We start from the raw sequence: 19,879 nt of genomic DNA on the forward strand, positions 1-19,879 counted from the left end.
AAAAAAAGTACGTTGGATTTTGTGAAAGGACTATCTGCATCATTTAATAGCATCACATGGTTCTTATCCTTTGCTTTATTAATGTGATAAATCACATGTAAGTTGTTTTTCTTATCGTTGAATCATCCTCATGTATCTACTAGGACTCCTACTTGATCATGATGAATTCTTTTTCAATATACTATTGGATTCTATTGGCTAAGATTTTGTTAAGGATTTTTGCATCTATTTCATGATAAATACTGGTCTATAGTTTTCTTTTTTTGGTGATATCTTTATCTGGTTTTGGTATCAGGCTTATGGTTTCCATCACTGAACAACTTTGGACTCTTCTTTCTCATTCTATATTAGAATTAGTGACAGTTCATCTCTGAATGCTTGGCAGAATTCACCAGTGAAAGATACCACCAAAAAAAGAAAACTATATTCTGTTGGGAAATTTTTAACAACTTGATCAATTTCTTCTTTTTTTTTTTCTTTTTAATTTTTTTTTTTATTGTTATTTGGAACTGGGGTAACAGGGGATAGGTGTCTCAATCTTTTCTTATGCGATGGATCTGTTCAAGTGTTCTACTTCTGTCTCTGTCAATTTGGGTAGGATAAGAGTTTCTAGGAATTTGTCCATTCCCTTAAGGCTTTCAAATTCGTTACTGTATAACTTTTAGCAATATTTCATTATTATCATTTTCATTTCAGTTGATTCTGTGACATCACCTTTTTCATTTCTTATTTGAGTTATGTCTTTTCTTACTTTTATTAAGGTTGCCAATGGTTTGTCTGTTTTATTGATTTTTTTCAAAGAATCAGCTTCTGGTCTTTTTGATGATTTCAATTGTTTTTCTGGTTTTTATTTCATTTCTTTCAGTCCTTATCTTTATCATTTCCTTTCTATGAGAGGTTGTGGGATTAGCATGCTATTCTTTCTTTTCATTCTTTTTCTATTTGTTGAAGATGTTGAAAAACCAAAAAAAAGATGTTGGGTAAAGTAGGTTTTTTTACTCCTTTTTTCTTTTTTTTTATGTATTTGCTTATTGTTACAAACTGATCCCTGAGGACTGCCTTTGCTTATATCCTAGAGATTTTGATAGACTGTATTTTCATTTTTATTCATTTAAAGGACCTTTTTAATTTCATTTTTTCTTTCTTCTATAACCCAGTAGTGATCAATGAAAGTGTTATTTAGCTTCCATATGAGTGGTTTTTTATGCTTTATCTTTTTGTTAACTTTTAGTTCTATGTGGTCTAAGAATATACTTTGTATTATTTTGATGTTTTTGAATGTATTGAGGCTTGCTTTGTATCCTAGTATATATATGGCCAATTCAGGAGAATATATCATGTACATGTGAGAAGAAAGTAAACTGAGTTTTTGCAGAGTGGAGTACACTGAACTCATCTATGAAGTTGAGTTGGCTAATTGTATAGTTAAGTTCTTCTGCATCTTTGTTTAGTTTCTTTTGAGTTTACCTATCTTTCAGTGAAAATGGTGTGTTAAGTCTTTAATTGTTTGGTAGTAGGAGCTCTGGTGCCCTAGGAGTAAGGAACTGCACTGCCTACCCAAAGATATGCAGTTCAAATCCACCAGGTGTTCTGTGGGAGAAAGGTGAGAAATCACCTCCTGTGCAATTTGCTCCCCTAAAAACCCACTATATAACAACAACAACTACTACTGTGGTGTTGTCCATTTTCTTCTTCAAGTCTATTAACATTTGTTTTATGTATTCTGCAGGTCTATCATTTGATGCTTGGCTATTAACTAAGGTTATTTCTTCTTCTACTTGCCTATAAATATTATATAGTGTCTTTCCTTGTTCCTTATGCTGGTTTACACCCTAAAATCTATCTGAGATTAGACTGCCAATCCTGTTTTCTCATGGATGCCATCTGTTTGGTATGTTTTTTTCCTCCACCCTCTACTGTCAGTCTATCTTAGTGTTTCTTAGATATGTCTCTTAAAGGCAACATATTAATGGGCTTTGTCTTCTTTACCCAATTTGCTACTCTTTGTCTCTTAATTAGAGTAGTTAAGCCTTTCACATTCAGTGCAATTAGCAACAGGTCAAGTTTAACTGCTGCCATTTTGCTGAGTTCTTTTTGTTGTTATTGATGGTTCCTATGGTACATCTACCTTCATTTGCTGTTTCTGGGTGAAGAACTTCCTTGTAGTATTTCTTACAGAGTTGGTTTTGTTTTGTTTTTGTTTTTGGTTTTGTTTGTGTTTTGTTTTTTTTTTCCTCAAACTCCATAACTTACTATTTTTTGTGAAAGTATTCATTGCTCCTTCATATTTGATGGACAATATACCTGGATATAGGATTCTTGGCTGACAATTATTTTCTTTCAGTCTTTTCTACATGTAATTATTGGAATACCTTTTTTTAAATGGATGCCTCTCATTCATTTGGTCAGGTCACTATCATGCAAATTTCTTGGCATAAACTAGTGTGCATATCTAGGGTTACATCTGTTCGCTGAAATACCTCGATTTGTATTCCATCAATTCCTGGAGTCATTATTGCCAGTTCCACACTGCAGCTTGAAATTATTCCTTTGAACCACTGGTTCTTAATCCTCTGTTACTTCCTGAAATGGCTCAGTGATAATTCTTTTTGCTAGAGTGACTCTATGTTATCTTCCCAATTTCTTTTAATATTTCCTGCAATATTCAATATTTTGCCAATAGACTCCACCATTATTACAACTTGAAGCTTGATTTTTCTTTTTTCCAGTTCTTTCACCTTGAAAAATGGCAAGCTTGTTTTTTCACTTTTAGTTTTCTAACTCCAGATCTTTGCACATTATACTATCTTACTTTGGTTTGCCTTTTAGAGATGCCCTTTGAAATCTTTTATTCAGATCTTATTTCATCATTTATTCCCTTTTCATTATCTTCTCCACATTAAAGAGCAAATTTCAGAGTCTCCTGATGCCTTTTTCAGTCTTTTATTTCTTTCCTGTGTTTTTAATGCCCTTTTGCTTTTTTTGTGGATAATGCCCTTAATGTCATCTCCTAAATCATCCAGTCTATTAATCATAAATGATTGGTGTTCCAAGCATCAAATCTGTTCTTGAAATGATATTTTAATTTAGGTAGGATAAATTCAAGGTAACATTTTGGCTCTCAAGGACTTATTTTCATTTTCTTCAGATTCAAATTGAACTTGTATATGAGTAATTGATGGTTTGTTCTATAGTCAGTCCTTGACCTTGTTTTGAGTGCTGATCTATTAAACTATTAAACTTCTCCACCATGTTGCTCCACAGACCTATTTTATCTACTAAACTTCTACACTTTGTTTTCTTTCGCCTTGAGAAAACCAAGCTTGTTCTCTTTTAGTTTTCTAACTTCAGATCTTTGTGCATTGTATTATATAATACTTTGTCTTCTCCAGCTGCCCTTTTAAATCTTCTATTCAGCTCTTTTCTTTTCTATTAAACTTCTCTATGATCTCTTTCCCCAGATACAGTCAATTTGATTCTAGTAAATTCTATCAGATGAGGCCTATATGTACAGTTGTCAACTAGGGTTTTAAAAAAAATTTTGCAATGAATAATTCATTGGTTGCACAAAATATTTAGACCTATTAAAATGTTGTCCATACTAACAACATTACATTGAAATCAAGCAGTGTCATGCAGGGGTTTGTGAGATTTGAATAACTAATACACATGAGAATACACGGCATAGCATCTGGAACACAGAAAATGTTCAATAAATGCAGCTGCCATTAAGCAGAGGAGAAGGTCTAAGAGAATGTCTTTTTTTTTAAAAAAAAAGTCTCTATCTGAAAATGTCTCTCACAAGCCTGAAAGTCAGCCAAGGAGATTTACTCTCCTTCTGTCAACATCGTTATAAGACAAATAGTTCTTCTCAACTTAAAGATTTATAAAAATCACCTGAAAAGCTTGTTAAAACACAGATCTCTGAGACCTAACTCCTAAAATACTGGTTAATTCTAGGGCTGGGACTGAGAATTTACATTTCTAACACAGGCTCAGGTGCAGCTGCTGGTAACAGGACCACACTTTGAAGACTACTTTTGGAGAGTAATCGGTTGCACAATCCTGAATTTCCATATTTGTTTAAATGAGTCAATTACCCACTCACTGCCTCCAAGTTTATTCCAATTAATGATGACCTTAATCAAGTCTCTGGAACTATAAATATTAACAAAAGAATGCCTCTCAACTGTGGAGCAGCTGGTGGGTTAGAAATGGAGACCTTCTGGTTAGTAGCCCAACACTTAACCTGCTACTATGTTCTTCTAGCACCTTTCACTAAAGAAATTAGTGATACAATTGTGCTAGATACAAAAAGTGGAGATTCAGAAAATAAGGCAGATCACAGAAAGTGAGCAAAATGAGCATAGTCAGAAGTTTGATATTTGAAAAATGTACCCAAAGAATATATATTACCTGTTATAGATGAAACCATGCCACCATGATGAGAGGGTAAAAGGGAAGTGAGACACTACTGAAGACTTTCACCTACACACAAGTATTTCCCTGGTCCAATTATTATTTTTAAAGTTTCCTTACTAAATACATCTTTTTCTTATTTTAATATAAATTTATTGTTACCTGTAAGGTCAATGGAAAAAGAGTTCTGGTGGACCTATGTGGTGGGTTGCTGACCAAAAAGTGGGTGAATTCGAACCATTTGAATTGGCTGTAATGAGTTAACTCTACCATAGTGATCTTGGGTTTAGCAAAGTCAATGGAAACTCAAAACAGTATCAATTTTTTCAATTTCTATTCTTATTATTCTCTCTTCTTATCAATCAATTAAACTAGTGTTTCTAACTAGAAAAGATACCAATACAGTATTAAAAAAATAAAAACAAAAAAAACTAAAAATCCAAAGTAAATTCAATTTCTTACTTGTGCCTTTCCAAGTGAATAATATGTTCTTTTCCTTCAGTCTGGATTACGTAAGATATCTAAATGAAGAAAAAAGGAAAAATATAACAATGTAACACCATTTTTCAAATTACTTTTCAACAGCAGCTTGTTTTTATATTAACTGAAATGGTTTTAGGAAAAACATTATATTTGCTCTTAAGTAATAAAAAAAATACATACTCTAGTCAATCTTCCCTTCCCTTATTAACCTACTATGTAAAATTAAATTTAACCAGATATGAAGGAGTTACACAATATAATGAAAATTATAAAATATTGATATAAAAGAGATTAAAGAAGACTTACATAAATAGAAAGATATTCCATGATCATAGATTTTAAGATTTAATTGTTAGTATATCAGTAATACTAGTAATAATATCAACAATCTGTGTTGTTGATATGTGCCATCAAGACTGTAACTCACTGTAACCCATAGTGACTCTAAGAATAGTGGCTCTGAACCTTGCCCTAACTTGTGCCATTCTCACCATCTCAAACATACTCAGTAGAAATTCTAATCTAAATTCCAATTGTCTTCTATACAGAAATGGAAAAACCATTCTTGCCTTTAAATGTAATGTTGGCGAGCTCTGGTGGCCTAGTGGCAAGAAGCTGCACTGCAATCCCAGAGATGAGCAGTTTGAATCCACCAGATGCTCTGCTGGAGAAGGAGGGACAATCTCCTCCTGTACCAGTCAGATCTGATTTGATGGTACACACACAAAAAATAATAAAAAATTTTAAAAAATTTAAATGTAATGTCAGCTAAAATAACACTGACACAGAAGAACAAAGTAGGAGGATTCAGATATCCTAATTTTAAAGCTAACTATATACCGTATTGAGAAAGACCCTCAACAAGATTGATTCTCTCTCACAGACACAAGGATGAACAGAGTGACCAAACCAGTGGGCAAAGCACAGCAGGGACTATGAAGTTCTGTTTCACACAGGGTCTATGAGAGTGAGAATGACCTGATGGCCACTAACAGCACCCTGGATAACAAGAGACAAATAGATCAAGGAGTCCAGAAATAATATACTTACACATCTATACACCTGTGGTTAAATGGTTTTGGTTTTGCTTTTTTTACAAAGGTACTAAGTCCATTCAATGGGGAAATAAGAGTCTTTCCATAATTGGTACTGGGAAACTTTCATTTTCACATGAAGGAAAATGAAATCTGCCTCACAGTACACATAAATTCAAATTCAAAATGGATTAAGGACATAATGTGCAAACTAAAACTATAATTACAGGAAAATGCAGAGTAATGCTGTTTTAACAATGGATCATCTTGTATAATAATAAAAGCACAAATGTCGTTATTATTAAATATCATCAAGTCAGAACCGACTCATAACTGACCCTCCAGTGGGTTATGAGAGGCAGTAAATTGCATGGGAGGAAACTGCCCATCGTTTTCCCCCAGAGAAGCCAGTGGATTAGATCCATGGCTTTGGGATGGCAGCACAGCTCCTTACTATTAGGCCACCAGAGCTAGCAAAAGATGAAATAAATGGAAACTTACAAAAATTTAAAACTTTTGGTCATTGAAAGATTGGGGGGTGGGGAAGCAGAAGAAAGTGAAAAGACAGACAACTAACCAGGAGTGTATCTATAGAAACTGTATATTAGGTAACAACACATAAGCAAATAACCCAAATATAAAATGCACCAAGATGCTGAATAGATATTTCTTCAAAGACAACACTCAGACAGCCTCTAAAGTATATGTTCACTGTCATTAGTTATGTTTCTACTATCAAGTCAGAACTGACTCCTGGCTGACCCTTCAGCGGGTATTCAGAGGCAATAAATTTTTCTCCCACACAGAAGCTGGTGAATTTGATATTTCTTTACTACTCAGCTACCATGTTGTTAAGTGCTGCCGAGTCATAGCGACCCTATGAACAATAGGTCTGAATTTTATCCTATCCTGGGACATCTTCATTATCTCTGACACACTTGAGCACAACTGTGTGGATCGTAATAAACTATGGGTAACACTGAGGAAAAAAGGAATCCCAAATCACTTAACTGTGTTCATATGAAACTTATACCTAGATCAAGAAGCTACTGTCTGCCATCTGAATATCTTCCTCTGCGAAAATTCTTTCCATGTCTTTTGCCTATTTTGTAATTGGGTTATCAGTCTTTTTCTTGTGGAGGCCCAGGAGTATTCTGTAAACTTCTGTTCAAAGACTCCTGTCTGAGATGGTATTACCAAATGTTTGTTTCTAGTCTGTTTTCTTTTCACCTTGTTGGAAAAAGTGCACAGGGATTTAATCTTTAGAAGATCCCATGCATCAATTTTATCCTTTAGATTGTGCATTTCTGGTTGTTATCTGTCTCTTTATATCTTGAACTAGCATTTCTAAGCTTGATCTCAGTTTGTCTTTTATGAGAATGTTATGGTTTTGGGCTTTACTCCAAGGTCTCTGATTCACCTTGAGTTGCTTTCTGTGTGTGGTGTGAGATGTGTATCCTGTTTAAGCTTTCTACAGGTGGAAGTCCAGTTTTGTCAGCACCATTTGTTAAAGAGGTTATCATTTCCCCATTTGACAGCTTTGAGTTCTTTGTGAAATGTCAGTTCACCATAGATAGCTGGGTCTATTTCTGGGTTCTCAATTCTGTTCCATTGGTCTGTGTGCCTGTCTTTGTACAAGTACCATGCTGTTTGGGTTACTACTGCTATGTAGTAGGTTTTGAGGTCAGAGAGTGCTATGCCTCCAATCTCATTTTTGTTTCTCAGAAGTATTTTGCTTATTCAGGGTCTCTTGCTTCTCCAAATAAATTCGGTAATTTCCCTTTCAATATCCTTGAAAAATTAATTTGGTATCTGGATTGGGATTGCACTGAACATGTAGATTTGGTAGGATTGTAATTTTCACCATACTGAGTCTTCCTATCCATGAACAGGGTACATTTTCCCATTTCTTTAGGTCTTTTATTGTGTCACAGACACATGAAGAAATGCTCCAAATTACTGGCAATAAGAGAGATGCAAATCAAAGTCACAATAAGGTACCATCTCACTCCAGTAACAGTAGCAAATTTTAATAGGACAGCAAGTAATAAATGTTGGTGAGGATTGTGGCAAGAAAGGAACTCCTATACATTATTGGTGGGATTGTAAAATGGTACAATCATTCTGGAAAACAGTTTGGCACTTCCTCAAAAAGCTGAGCATAGAAATTCCATATGACCCAGCTATTTCACTACTTGGAATATACCCTGAGAAAATGAGAACTGAGGCACAAATGGAGATTTGTACACCAATGTTCATAGCAGCATTATTCACCATCGCAAGAACATGGAAACAGCCCAAATGTCCAACCACAAACAAATGGATTGAGAAATTATGGTACATCCACACAATCAAATACTACGCAGCACGCAGGAGCAATGATTTTGTAAATTATTACCTAACTTGAGAGGGACTGGAGAGCATTATGCTGAGTGAACTAACTCAGTCCAACAAGGATAAATATTGTATAAAACCATTATTGTAGAATGAGTATAAGGATCCAAGAGGGGTGGTAGAGGCTGGAAACAGAGAGATGTAAATATGCAGGGGAAAGGAAGGGATTAATTACTGTGTTGTACAATTTGATAGGGGGTGGGTGGGTAAGGGAAATTGAAAGAATTTGTTCTAATTTGTATTTGAATTTTGTAAATGGATTAGTAGAAATATTTTTAAAAATCAAACAAAATAAAATAAAAAGAAGCTATTGTCTGAACAGTGCAAGGTAATACTGCATAATTTAAAAGCAAAAGTGTTGAGCCATCGTACTTCAGTCATATACATGTAAAATTTGGACAATGAATAAGGGCATAAAGAACTGGTGCCTTTCAATCATGGTTGTTACTGCTGTTGTGTACCATCGAGTTGGAACCAACCCATAGCTGACTCTCTGTTGGGTTTTCAGAGGCAGTTAATTCTTCTCCCGTGGAACAGCTGGTAGATTTGACCCGCATGCCATGATTGCAGTGTAGTTCCTTATCACTATCATGGTACTGGTGATAAATATTAAATATGCCATGACCTGACAGAGCAAACAATTCCGTTTTGGAAGAAGTACAGCCAGAAGGGTATGCAGAAATGAGCATGGCAAGACTGCATCTTTCTTATTATTGACAGGCTATCAGGACGGAACAGGCCCTGGAGAAAAAGAAGTTAAAAAAGAGGAAAATCTTCATTGAGATAAGCTCACAGGTGGCTTCGACAATAGGCTCAAACACACCACCATTTGTGAGGATGACCCAGGACTGCACAGTGACAAATCCTATTGCATATAGGGTTGCTAAGAGTCAGACCTGTAACAACAACAAGGCAAAAGATATTCAAATATCCAATTCCAAGCTAAAGCAAGGGAAAAAATAAAAATGGTACCACCGGAAGGTGACCTTACAGTCATCTACTCTTCACTTACATAAGAGTAAATGGAGTTGAGCCGATTATCCAGGTAGTGACAAGAGGGCTCAAATTAAAAGCGGAGGATTTTTAAATGCCAGTGTTTGGTTTGTTAGTTTGCTTCACACACTGTCTATACAATCCCTATTCATCTTCACTGCCAGTCAGTCAATTCTCACTAAGGGCATTGGGGGTTTGAGGCTATAAATCTTTATGGGAGAAAACTGCCTACCTTTCTCTTTTGGTTAGCAGCCTGACAAACTACACTTCCAGAGCTGGGAAAGTACACAATAGATGATCATTCCAGGCTAAGACATGTGACCAGCTTAACACCTTGCAAGCTGCCTCACATCAACAAATTTTTGTATACACAACTCAGAAGTAGTAAGCGAAAGATAATGGCAGGGTTCAGATCTGTTGTTCATTGGGTCACTATGAGTAATAATTGACTCAAGATAACATAAGATAATTTAAAAGCATGTTAAGTTAAATTATACACTTACAAAGTTGAAAAATACATAAAACTAGCTGGGCTACAAATATGTCATTTTTAAACAAAGTCTCCAATTAGTGAAAATAGCATAAAAACATTTTTTAAAAAAAAAACAACATTTTTTTTTACATTGGTTACTCCATTGAGAACACAATGAAGTTTGTTCTAGTATGAATATAAGACTCACTTTTGAATCAAACTTCCCAGAAATTAATTAGATGCAAATTGCCTATTACTCTTCTACAGAGTAAACAGAGATAATGTATTCAATCACAAACTGGGTGAAGTTACCTTTGACCGTTATAACAAAACCACTGTTAGGGGTTAAAAAACCCCCTATGAAATCAGCATCCTACTCTGCTTAGAATTCTATTTAACTATTTCATTCTGTTACATTTCAAGTTTACTATTTTGTCTTAACAACATTACTATTGTTGTGGTTGTACCATTGAATTAGAATCAACCCATAGCTGACTCTCCAGCGGGTCCCCCCAAGGCAGTTAATCACATGGGAGGAGATTGTCCTTCTTAAGCAGAGCAGCTGGTGAGCCTCAAACCATATGCCTTCAGGATTGCAGCACAGCTTCTTGCCACTAGGCCACCAGAGCTCCCTAACAACATTACTAAGGATCCATATTCTGTTTTATTAGAATAACACCCAGTGACCATCACTTTTATGTGGTACTGTCTAACCACTGGCTAACATTAACATTAGCAGAAACACTGAATAATCACTACTAAAAATAACAGCTTGCTGTTAACAAGGGAGAAATTCCAAACTGTAAACACATACTTTCTTCATGCTTACCTGATTTGAATAGGGCCTAGGGGCTTCTCTCTGTTCTCTAGTTAACCTCCAAGGAGTTACTATTTCATAAGAAGAGATATGGGAGGTCTGTTGAAAGTCTAAAGAAAAAGAAATTACAGTGAAGACATATCAAGTGAAAACTTTAGAACAACAAAGTAGCAAAAGACAGGCACCCTAACATCTTCTTGTACATTATGGTACTTTGTTTTGTTAAGGCTATCATGTTTTTTACATATTGAAAGTTTGTGGTAACCCTGCCTCAAACAAGTCTATCAGTGTCATTTCCCCAATAGCACGCTCGCTCCTTTTGTGTAACATTCTGGTTGTTCTCAAAATATCTCAAACTTCCTCATAATACTATTGCATACTTAAAAATAAACTACCAGACCAAAAATGCATAGCCATCATGTCAGTTCTGACTCATAACAACCTTTCAGCAGGTTTGTGTGGCTGTAAATTTTTACAGGAAGTCTCTATATTTTTCCAGCAGAATGGCTGTTGGATTCAAACTGTTACTTTTCAGTTAGCAGCCCAACAGTTTATGTCACCAGGGCTCTAAAGGACAATATAGTGTAAACATGATTTTTATGTGCACTAGGAAGTTTTAAAAAGTGTGTCTTGTTTTATTGCTGTACATATTTTACTGCAGTAGTCTGTAAATGGAACCCACGTTATCTCCAAGAATCAAAAGTTGAATGTTTAAAAAAAAAAAAAGAAGTTGAATGTTCAAGTGACTGAAAAAATCATGTGAAACTTTCACATTAAAACCTATACATATAAAAAAAAAACAAAACAAAAAAAACCCCTATACATAGTGTTATATAGGATTTCACATGAATGGGTAAGCATGAGGAAAGAAAACTGTTCTAAGGTGCCGTCGAGCTGAGTATGATTCATAGCAACCCAATAAACAACAAACTGGAACCCTGTCCTATCCTGTGCAACCCTCACAATCTCTGGCACATTTGAGCCCATTTACCATTAATTAATTAATCGTAAAAACAAAAACATTAGATAAAATTTATTAGCAGTGAAAAACTCAAGGCAATTAGGCAAACTTATTCCAAACTTCTACTCTATTCAATTTACTACGCAATAAACTCATACTTTAAGTAGAATTTGAGTTTTAAAAGTAACAGTTGTGTGAAAAATTCGTGTAATCATAACTTACTATGGAAATCTTTTAGGAAGATATCCAGCTTGGAATCTGATATACAATTTCATTTTCTGCACAAAATTTTTTTTTCCAGTGGAGAATCTGATAATGTAAATGGTCTATATATAAGGGCCATGGGTGAAAATTTTATCTCTCTATATATCAGCAATGGAGCTTTGGTGGTCTAGTGGCAAGAAGCTGCATTGCAATCCCAAAGGTGGTTCGAGGCCACCAACTGCTCCATGGGAAAAGAATGGGCAATCTCCTCCCATGCAACTGCCTCTGAAAACCTGATGGAGAGTCAGCTACAACTGGACAGTACACAACAAATATATCACAAATAGTGAGGATGGAACCAGATAAGACAGGATTTGGGTCTGTTATTCAGAGTCACTGTGAGTTGTACTTGGCTAAATAGCACCTAACAACATATATTTTCATAAACAGTTCTGGAGGCATAATCTGTAGGGAGTTCCACTGTTAACGCAAAGAGCACTCTCTGGCAATTTTAACACACCAGTGGTCCCATGGGAGAAAGATGGACAATTTTCTTTTATTTAATTTATAGCCTCAGAAATCAGAAGTTTCTTCTGACTCAACAATGAGAGAGACAGAGTCAAAAAGAATAGGATTTTTATAAAAGGAGTTCTGGTGACAAAGTGGTTAAAGTACTCATTTGCTAATCAAAACATTGGCAGTTTGAACTGCCCAGCCATTACAAGCCCAACTGTTCCACAGAAGATACCACAATCTGCTTCTCTAAAGATTTACAATCTTGGAAACCCTAAACAGCAGTACCACTCTGTCTTTCAGTGTCACTATAAGTCTAAATAAACTCAGTGGCAATGTGTTGGTTGTTACTGTTGTTAGGCCATTGAGTTCAGTATAATCCACAGTGACCCTATGAACAGCTGACCTGAATCCTCCTCTATCCTGTGCCATCATCTCTGACACAGGAGAGCCCACTGCTCAAGTCAATCCTTCCCTCTGGGGAGTCATATCTTCTCTTTTGCTGACCCTCCACCTTTCCAAGCATGTTGTCCCTTTCCAATAAATAATCTCATTTAGCTACTTGTCCAAGCTTCGTCATATTTGCTTCCAAGGAGCACTGTGGCTGCACTTCTTCCAAGACATAGCTGTCTGAAATCTTCGTAAGAGTCTTGGTGAAGCAACAGTTAAGCACTTGTGTGCTAACTTAATTGTTAACAGTTCAAATCCACCCAGCGATTCTACTGGAGAATGACTGGAAATATGCTTCCATAAAAATGAAAATCCACTGTCATCAAGTTTATTCTGACAAACAGCAATTTGCAGAAGTGACAGTATCAATTACGGTGCCCATGCCTGTAATCTTAACGGAAGCAGATTGAGTCATATTCCCCCCCACCATTTAACTGGGAGATTCAAACCACCATTGACCTTTTGGTAAATAAAGTGACCACTAAAATAGCCTTGGGAGCTCTGGTGGTGTAGTTCATAGAGATCTGTGCTGCTGAGTGGTGGGAGACAGATGGTCAGGTACTTGCCACAGGATTTACAGCCTCAGAAACCTGCTGGAGCATCAGTTAGGAGTTGATTCAAACTGGATGGCAATGAGTTTGAGCTGAAAATGTCAAGGGGCACTTCTGTTGTCACAGAGTTGTTTTAAGTAAAAAAAATCAACTCAACAGCATCTACCAACAAAATCACTTATCCCTGCATACTGAGATCAAACTCTACAGGAGCAGCAGGCTTAAAAACGGTAAACACAAACTAAAAGACTAAGAAAAAGTAGAGCCGAATCCTAAACTCAGTGGATCGGTGAAGAAAGTAACTTCCTTAAGTTTCTTCAAAAAGCAACTGCCTTTTGTAAATAAATTAGTAGGGGAGTTAAAAAAAGCAACTTCCATCCATGAAAAGGAAGAAGAGAGTGATACACAAAACAATCATACACTAAGGCAATGTATGAATCTGTTTGGATCCTAATTCAAACAAATCAACTGGGGGGGGGGGGAACTACCTTCTGAAGCAATTAGGGAAATTTTAACACTGAATAGATGTCTGATGAACTTTATGAATTATTATTGTTATTGTCCTTTTAGAGTAACAAGATTACTATCTACAACAAAAATCAAGGATCAGAATGGCATTGGACACCTCATTGGCAATATTGGTATCTAAAAGACAACGGAAAATCTTGAGAGACAATGAAAAAAAAAAAAAAAGATCACTATAAGGTTTTCTTTTTTCTTTCCTTTCTTCCTTTTTCTTCTTTTTTAAATTTAAACAATCTTAATAGCTAGCTGGAAGGCTGATGGCTTAAATCCACCTACACCACTCTTCCATTGTCTCTAATCTTGGGCACATTATAAAGTTTGACTAACACAAGGAAAACCTGAACAGTGACTGTCAGATAATGGCTTTAGTAAGAATACCTAGACTCTGAGTAAATATTAGGAGCATGACCCTTGTAAATCCCCTAGTAACTGTTTGTCCTAAGAGAATGCTCTTGAGGAAATGTTTTGCTCCATGCTATAACTGTTACTATCTGTTTTGTGGCATACAGTTAAATCGTTTGAAGATTTTGCCTAAAGCTTCACCTGTACTGAATAAAGTCACTTAAGATTCCTGGAGAAAAAAAATAAAGTTTGTATAACACAATAATATCTAAGTGGTTATACAAAGGAAGCATCTTACTTTCCACTTTGTGCTACCTCATATTTACAGCATTTATAAGATGGTATATACTACAAATATCACAAACAAACATAATAAACAAACTTACTAAATAGTTTACAATATTTACCATGATAGAATGAACCAGGAAGTAATAAGGTAAGTATCTGGACTTTTTGTTTCCTGTATCTCCATATTTCTGTATTGTTAGAATTTGGTTTCACAATGACTATGTACTTTGCAATCCCTGTATTAATTTTGAGAAGCCCTGGTGAAAAAAGATGAGGTTGTCTGCTCCTGTAAAGGTTTTATATCCCCAGAAATACTATAGGGCAGAAATAATGTATTCCACAGGGCCACAATCGTTGCCTGCAAGAAGCACACTGGCAGTAACTCTTCTAAGATATACTTATTTGTCCTTTTGGGAGCCCATGGGCATGCCATGAGGAGGAGTCAGTCCTTGGAAAAGGATATCACATTTTTCACAGTCAGTGAAGGAGGGGAAGACCTCAAGGAGATGGAATGCCCTATGAAGATGGCACAGGATAGGGCCGTGTTCAGAACCACTGTTTATATTGTTGCTATGAGTCATAGTTGACTAGATGACACTTAACAACAACAGGGAGGGCCACAATGAATCAAAATCTATTCACAGGCAGTCCATTGTGGTTTGCCACTCATTTTAAAGTTGAAAGTACTCCTTAAATAAAAATAGCAAGAATTGCTCTAAAGTATTATATTCTCCAATAACCCTCCCTTGTTAATTTGACTTGTTAACTTCACATCTAGAATACCATGATACCTTCTTCCCTGGTCTCTTTACTCTCAGATCTTCCCCCTCTATTTTCAATCTATATGCTTATTCACTAACTGCTCCTCTCCTCAAATGTCTTACATACAGATTAAGATGAAGTATGCGGCCCTCAGGCCTGGTTTTAATTGGTTTTGGTGAAACATTCTTCTAAGTGGTATAGCACTGGTCTGCCCATTGGCTGTACAGAGCTAACTCGTGGTTGCTGTGGTACTAAACACTGTGACACTGATGTGTCAAATGTGATAATGGTTACCCATGGTGGACAGTGTTTGGTGAAGCTCACCAATTAAAACAAGCTTGGAAGCAGGAGTGGCATCCACTTCTGAAATAGCTTGCCTCTGGAAACTATGAACTTGGAGAAATGACGACAGTTTCACAGGTGTCCAGGTCCTTCATTCATAAGATCCCTGCAAGTCCTCTATGACTCAAGTGTACTTAACACCACCACCACCACACACATCTAAATGTTCCCAAGATAACATTGTAAATAAAAATGCCCATGCCTTGTTTCCTTTAGGATAAAAAAAAAAAATACAATGTAAACAGGAAAATAGTATATAAAACATGCCCTATTCAGTACAACATATGCCAGACTTCTTGCTGTCAGCTGTCCTTGAGTCAGCCAATGACTCATAGCAAATTTTACACAATGAAATGAAACACTGCTTGGCCTTTCACCATCTTCTTTACCTGTTAAATCAGATCATTATAATCCACAATGATTTCACTGACCAGTTTTCTGAAGTAGATCTGGCCTTTCTTCCTAGTTAATCCCGATCTAGAAGTTACATATTATAGTAACACCCAAGTATCCACTGATAGACAGGTGGGAACTATGCATGAGGCACACTACCAGGTAATCAAACCTGGGTCTCCCCCAGGCAGTGAGAAGTCTACCACTGAACCACCTTAAGAACATTTCTCAAACTTTGTATCCATCAACATCTTATATCTTTATTATATAGTGTATTACACTGTATAAGTAGGACTTCAAGTCATTACATAAAAACACCAGAAATGGACTCAAATACTCACAAAATCAATGGCAGACTGATCTAGGCATTTTAAAAATACTATTATAAACATTTAGAGAGCTGAAGTTGCCAATTAGAGACCTTATCCAAAAAAAGTCAAAGCCTTACAAATTCAGGCTTCAAATCACAATGTAGAAATACTCTTAAATTAGCAGAGGCATAAAAGTATTTCCTCACCCAGCATAACCATCATACCTACCAAGGATCTTTGTTGCTGCTGTTATGTTGAGTACCACTGAGTCAGAACCAGCTCATAGCTGACTGTTCCTCAGGTTTTCTAAGGCAATTTAATCACACTCAAGGAGTTTGTCCATCATTCTCCCATGAACCACCTGGTAGACTGAGTTGCATGCCTTTGGGATGGTAGCACAGATCCTTAGCCTGGGACACATGAACTCCCTACAATGATCTTTGTTGTTGTTATATGTGTCAAGTTGTCTGCAACTCATAGTAACCATACAACAGCTCTAAACTATGTTCTATACTGTGCCAACATTATTGTCTCTGACACACCTACCCCCATTACCCCAGTCACTGAATCAATCCATCTTATTAAGGGTCATCTTCTCTTGCACTGTCCCTCTACTCTCTCAAGCATGACATCCCTCTCAAAAAACTGGTCCCCCCTTGCAACATGTTCAGAGTATGTCAGACAAAGCTTCAGAATCTTTGCCTCCAAGGAGCAGCCTGGTCTCACCCTCTCTTGGACGAACCTGTTTGTTCTCCTAGCAGTCCATGGTATATTCAATGCTCTTCTCCAACACCACAGCTCAAAGGCATTTATTCTCAATGATGTTTCATTTTCTCTAATTTCTAAAAGCACAAGTTTTAATATTTTCCTTCATATTTTCTCTCCATCGTTGTCAGGTGCCATCAAAGTGACTACAACTTATCTCAACCCCTTGAACAACAGATCAGACACTTGTCCTATCCTACAACTTCCTCACCATCTTTGCCATCCTTGAGGCAACTCTTTGTCACTGTGTCAATCCCTCTCACTGAGGGTCTTCTTCTCTTTCACTGACTCTCTGCCTTTTCCAGCATGATGTGTGTGCCCAAGGACTGCCACCTCCTGATAACATGCCCAAGTATGTGAGATGAAATTTCCCCATCCTTATGTCCAAGGAATACCCTGCTTGTACTTTCTCCAATAAGGCCAAAGAATAACTGATGCCTTTGAATTGTGGTGTTAGCAAAGGGTATTGAATATACTACAGACTTACAAAAGAACAAACAAGTACGTATTAGAGGAAGTGCATTTTCACTCTAGGCAATGATAATTTGTTCAACTACTAGTACAATCACTCTAGAAGTGGTGATAGGAGAATACAAAATACATTCTATGGGTAATGGATGAGCAGCTATGGATGATTTTTTTAAAAATAAATCTTTCACCACATTTCTTTTTGCCTTTTATTACAAAGTGCTAGATGCCATAAAGTTAACACTGACTCTCAGTAATGTCATGTGGCAGCATATAATTGCCTCAAAGGGCATTCTAGACTGTCATCTTTATAGCAGCAGACTGCCAGACCTTTCTCCTGTGCTGGATTCAAACTGCCAACCTTTCTATTAGCAGCCAAGTACTTTATCGTTGTACCACTTGGCTTCCCTCATAAATATACAATTATTTAAAAATAAAATGTTGACTATCACAGCGTGACTACAAGCACTGAGAAGCTCACACAGCCAATACATTAAAAGCTAAACAGTATGCAATTAAATGAAAATCTTTAAATAACAACTAAAAAGTGAAGATAAAAAGAAATGTGACAGAAAAAAGAACTAGAAGTGGGCAGAAAGGTAAATAGCTTTCGTTTTCAAAGAAGTTAAGTAACCTTACAGAGTCACATGGCTAGTTTCAGACCAGCACCACAAAGTCTTCAATTGTCTATGTCATTGTTACCTAGATTACTGAAGAATAAAAGTCCAAAGTAGGAATATAAAAACAACTTCCTTTTCTTCCTTCTCATATTTAAGTATAATCATTGTTTGAAATAACACATGCATATCACAATTAATAATTTGTTTTTAAAATACTTCCAAATTATAGCACCATTAAATAACCTTTTTATGTAAGAGCTTTTATTCTAATATTAACTTCTTGGTTTTGAAATGCAAACATCCACTGTTACACCATGCTTATAAGGCATTCTAAAACACTGTAACAAGTGTTACATTTAAAAACATTATACATTAGTGGACCATATGAAAACACTACACATTATCTGAAATAGGTGCACGAAATATATGTTTGAAATATAAGAAAATTCTCATTCCTATATATTTCATTCTTTTCTTGAATTTAAAAAGGTTTATGTTATTTCTTCTTTTTTCTCTCTCCCTGTTTCTATCTTATCTTTTGCCTTGTAAGTCCACTTATTTGATTGCATGTGTCAGCATTTTCTCCTGGGAATCAAAATAACATTTTTCACAGATGCTATGAACTCAGTGAATATATTAACAAAAGTTGAATAAACCATGGTTTATCAATGTCAGCACTAACTACAATTAGGGCTAAAACAACGTAGGAAACGGCCTGTGCATTACAGTGTATTTAGTGGTTTCCTTAATCTCTACCCACTAGATGCCAATATCTTCCCCAAGTTGTGAAAAACCAAAAATATGTCCTCCAAATGACAAATAGTTTACAAGTAAAATTAAAATCTTAACACATATATTAACAGAAAATATGACATAATAAGCACACTGATGTTCAAAATTGGGAAGGGTGTGCGCCAAGGATGTGTCCTATCTCCATACCTTTCCAACCTGTATGCAGAGCAGATTATTTGAGAGGCTGGGCTCTATGAGGAGACGCGTGGCGTTAGGATTAGTGGAAGATCTATCAACAATCTGCATTATGCAAATGACACAACCTTGCTCGCTGAAACTGAGGAGGACCTCATGCACTTACTGCAGAGGGTCAAGGACTGCAGCCTTCAATATGGACTGAGGCTCAATGTCAAGAAGACAAAGATTCTCACCACTGGACCAATTGGCAGCATCAGGATGGATGGCGAAGAGATTGAGATTGTTCACAGCTTCAGTTTGCTCAGCTCCACGGTCAACACTCTTGGCACCAGTAGCCAGGAAATCAAAAAACGTATTGCGATGGGAGAGTCTGCTGTTAGGGACCTCTCTAAAGTACTCAAGAGCAACGGTGTCTCTTTGGAGACGAAGGTGCGCCTGATACAGGCCATGGTCTTTGCAATCACTTGTTATGCATCAGAGAGCTAGACAATGACTAGGGAGGAGAAAAGGAGAATTGCTGCCTTTGAGCTGTGGTGCTGGAGAAGAGTATTGAGGGTGGTACCATGGACTGACAAGAAAACAAACAGATTCATCCCAGAGAGGGTTAAACCAGGCTACTCCTTGGAGGCAAAGATTCTGGGGCTTTGTCTGGCATACTCTGGACATGTTGTAAGGAGAGACAGGTCTTTGGAGAGGGACACCATGCTGGGTAGAGTAGAGGGACAGCGCAGGAGGGGAAGACCCTCTATGAGGTGGATTGATTCAGTGACTGGGGTAATCGGGATGGGTGTGTCAGAGGCAATGCAATTGGCACAGGATAGAGCACGGTTTAGGGCTGTTGT

The 19,879-nt window shown here is 36.6% G+C and overlaps 1 protein-coding gene across 1 annotated transcript in view; it reads right to left on the bottom strand.

Annotated features, from left to right (window-relative positions):
* ADAM9 (ADAM metallopeptidase domain 9) overlaps nucleotides 1-19,879 on the bottom strand; it is a 145,669-nt gene that overhangs the window by 108,847 nt on the left and 16,943 nt on the right. The window contains exons 2-3 of the mRNA XM_006900308.1: nucleotides 10,625-10,722; nucleotides 4,882-4,940 (exon numbers count right to left, since the gene is read on the bottom strand). Coding sequence (XP_006900370.1) covers nucleotides 4,882-4,940; nucleotides 10,625-10,722 — 157 coding nt within the window. The remainder of the gene's footprint in view (nucleotides 1-4,881; nucleotides 4,941-10,624; nucleotides 10,723-19,879) is intronic.

The sequence above is a fragment of the Elephantulus edwardii genome, unplaced genomic scaffold (genome assembly GCF_000299155.1).
Source record: "Elephantulus edwardii isolate Elephantulus edwardi_28Jun2011 unplaced genomic scaffold, EleEdw1.0 scaffold00279, whole genome shotgun sequence".
NCBI classification, from domain to species: domain Eukaryota; kingdom Metazoa; phylum Chordata; class Mammalia; order Macroscelidea; family Macroscelididae; genus Elephantulus; species Elephantulus edwardii.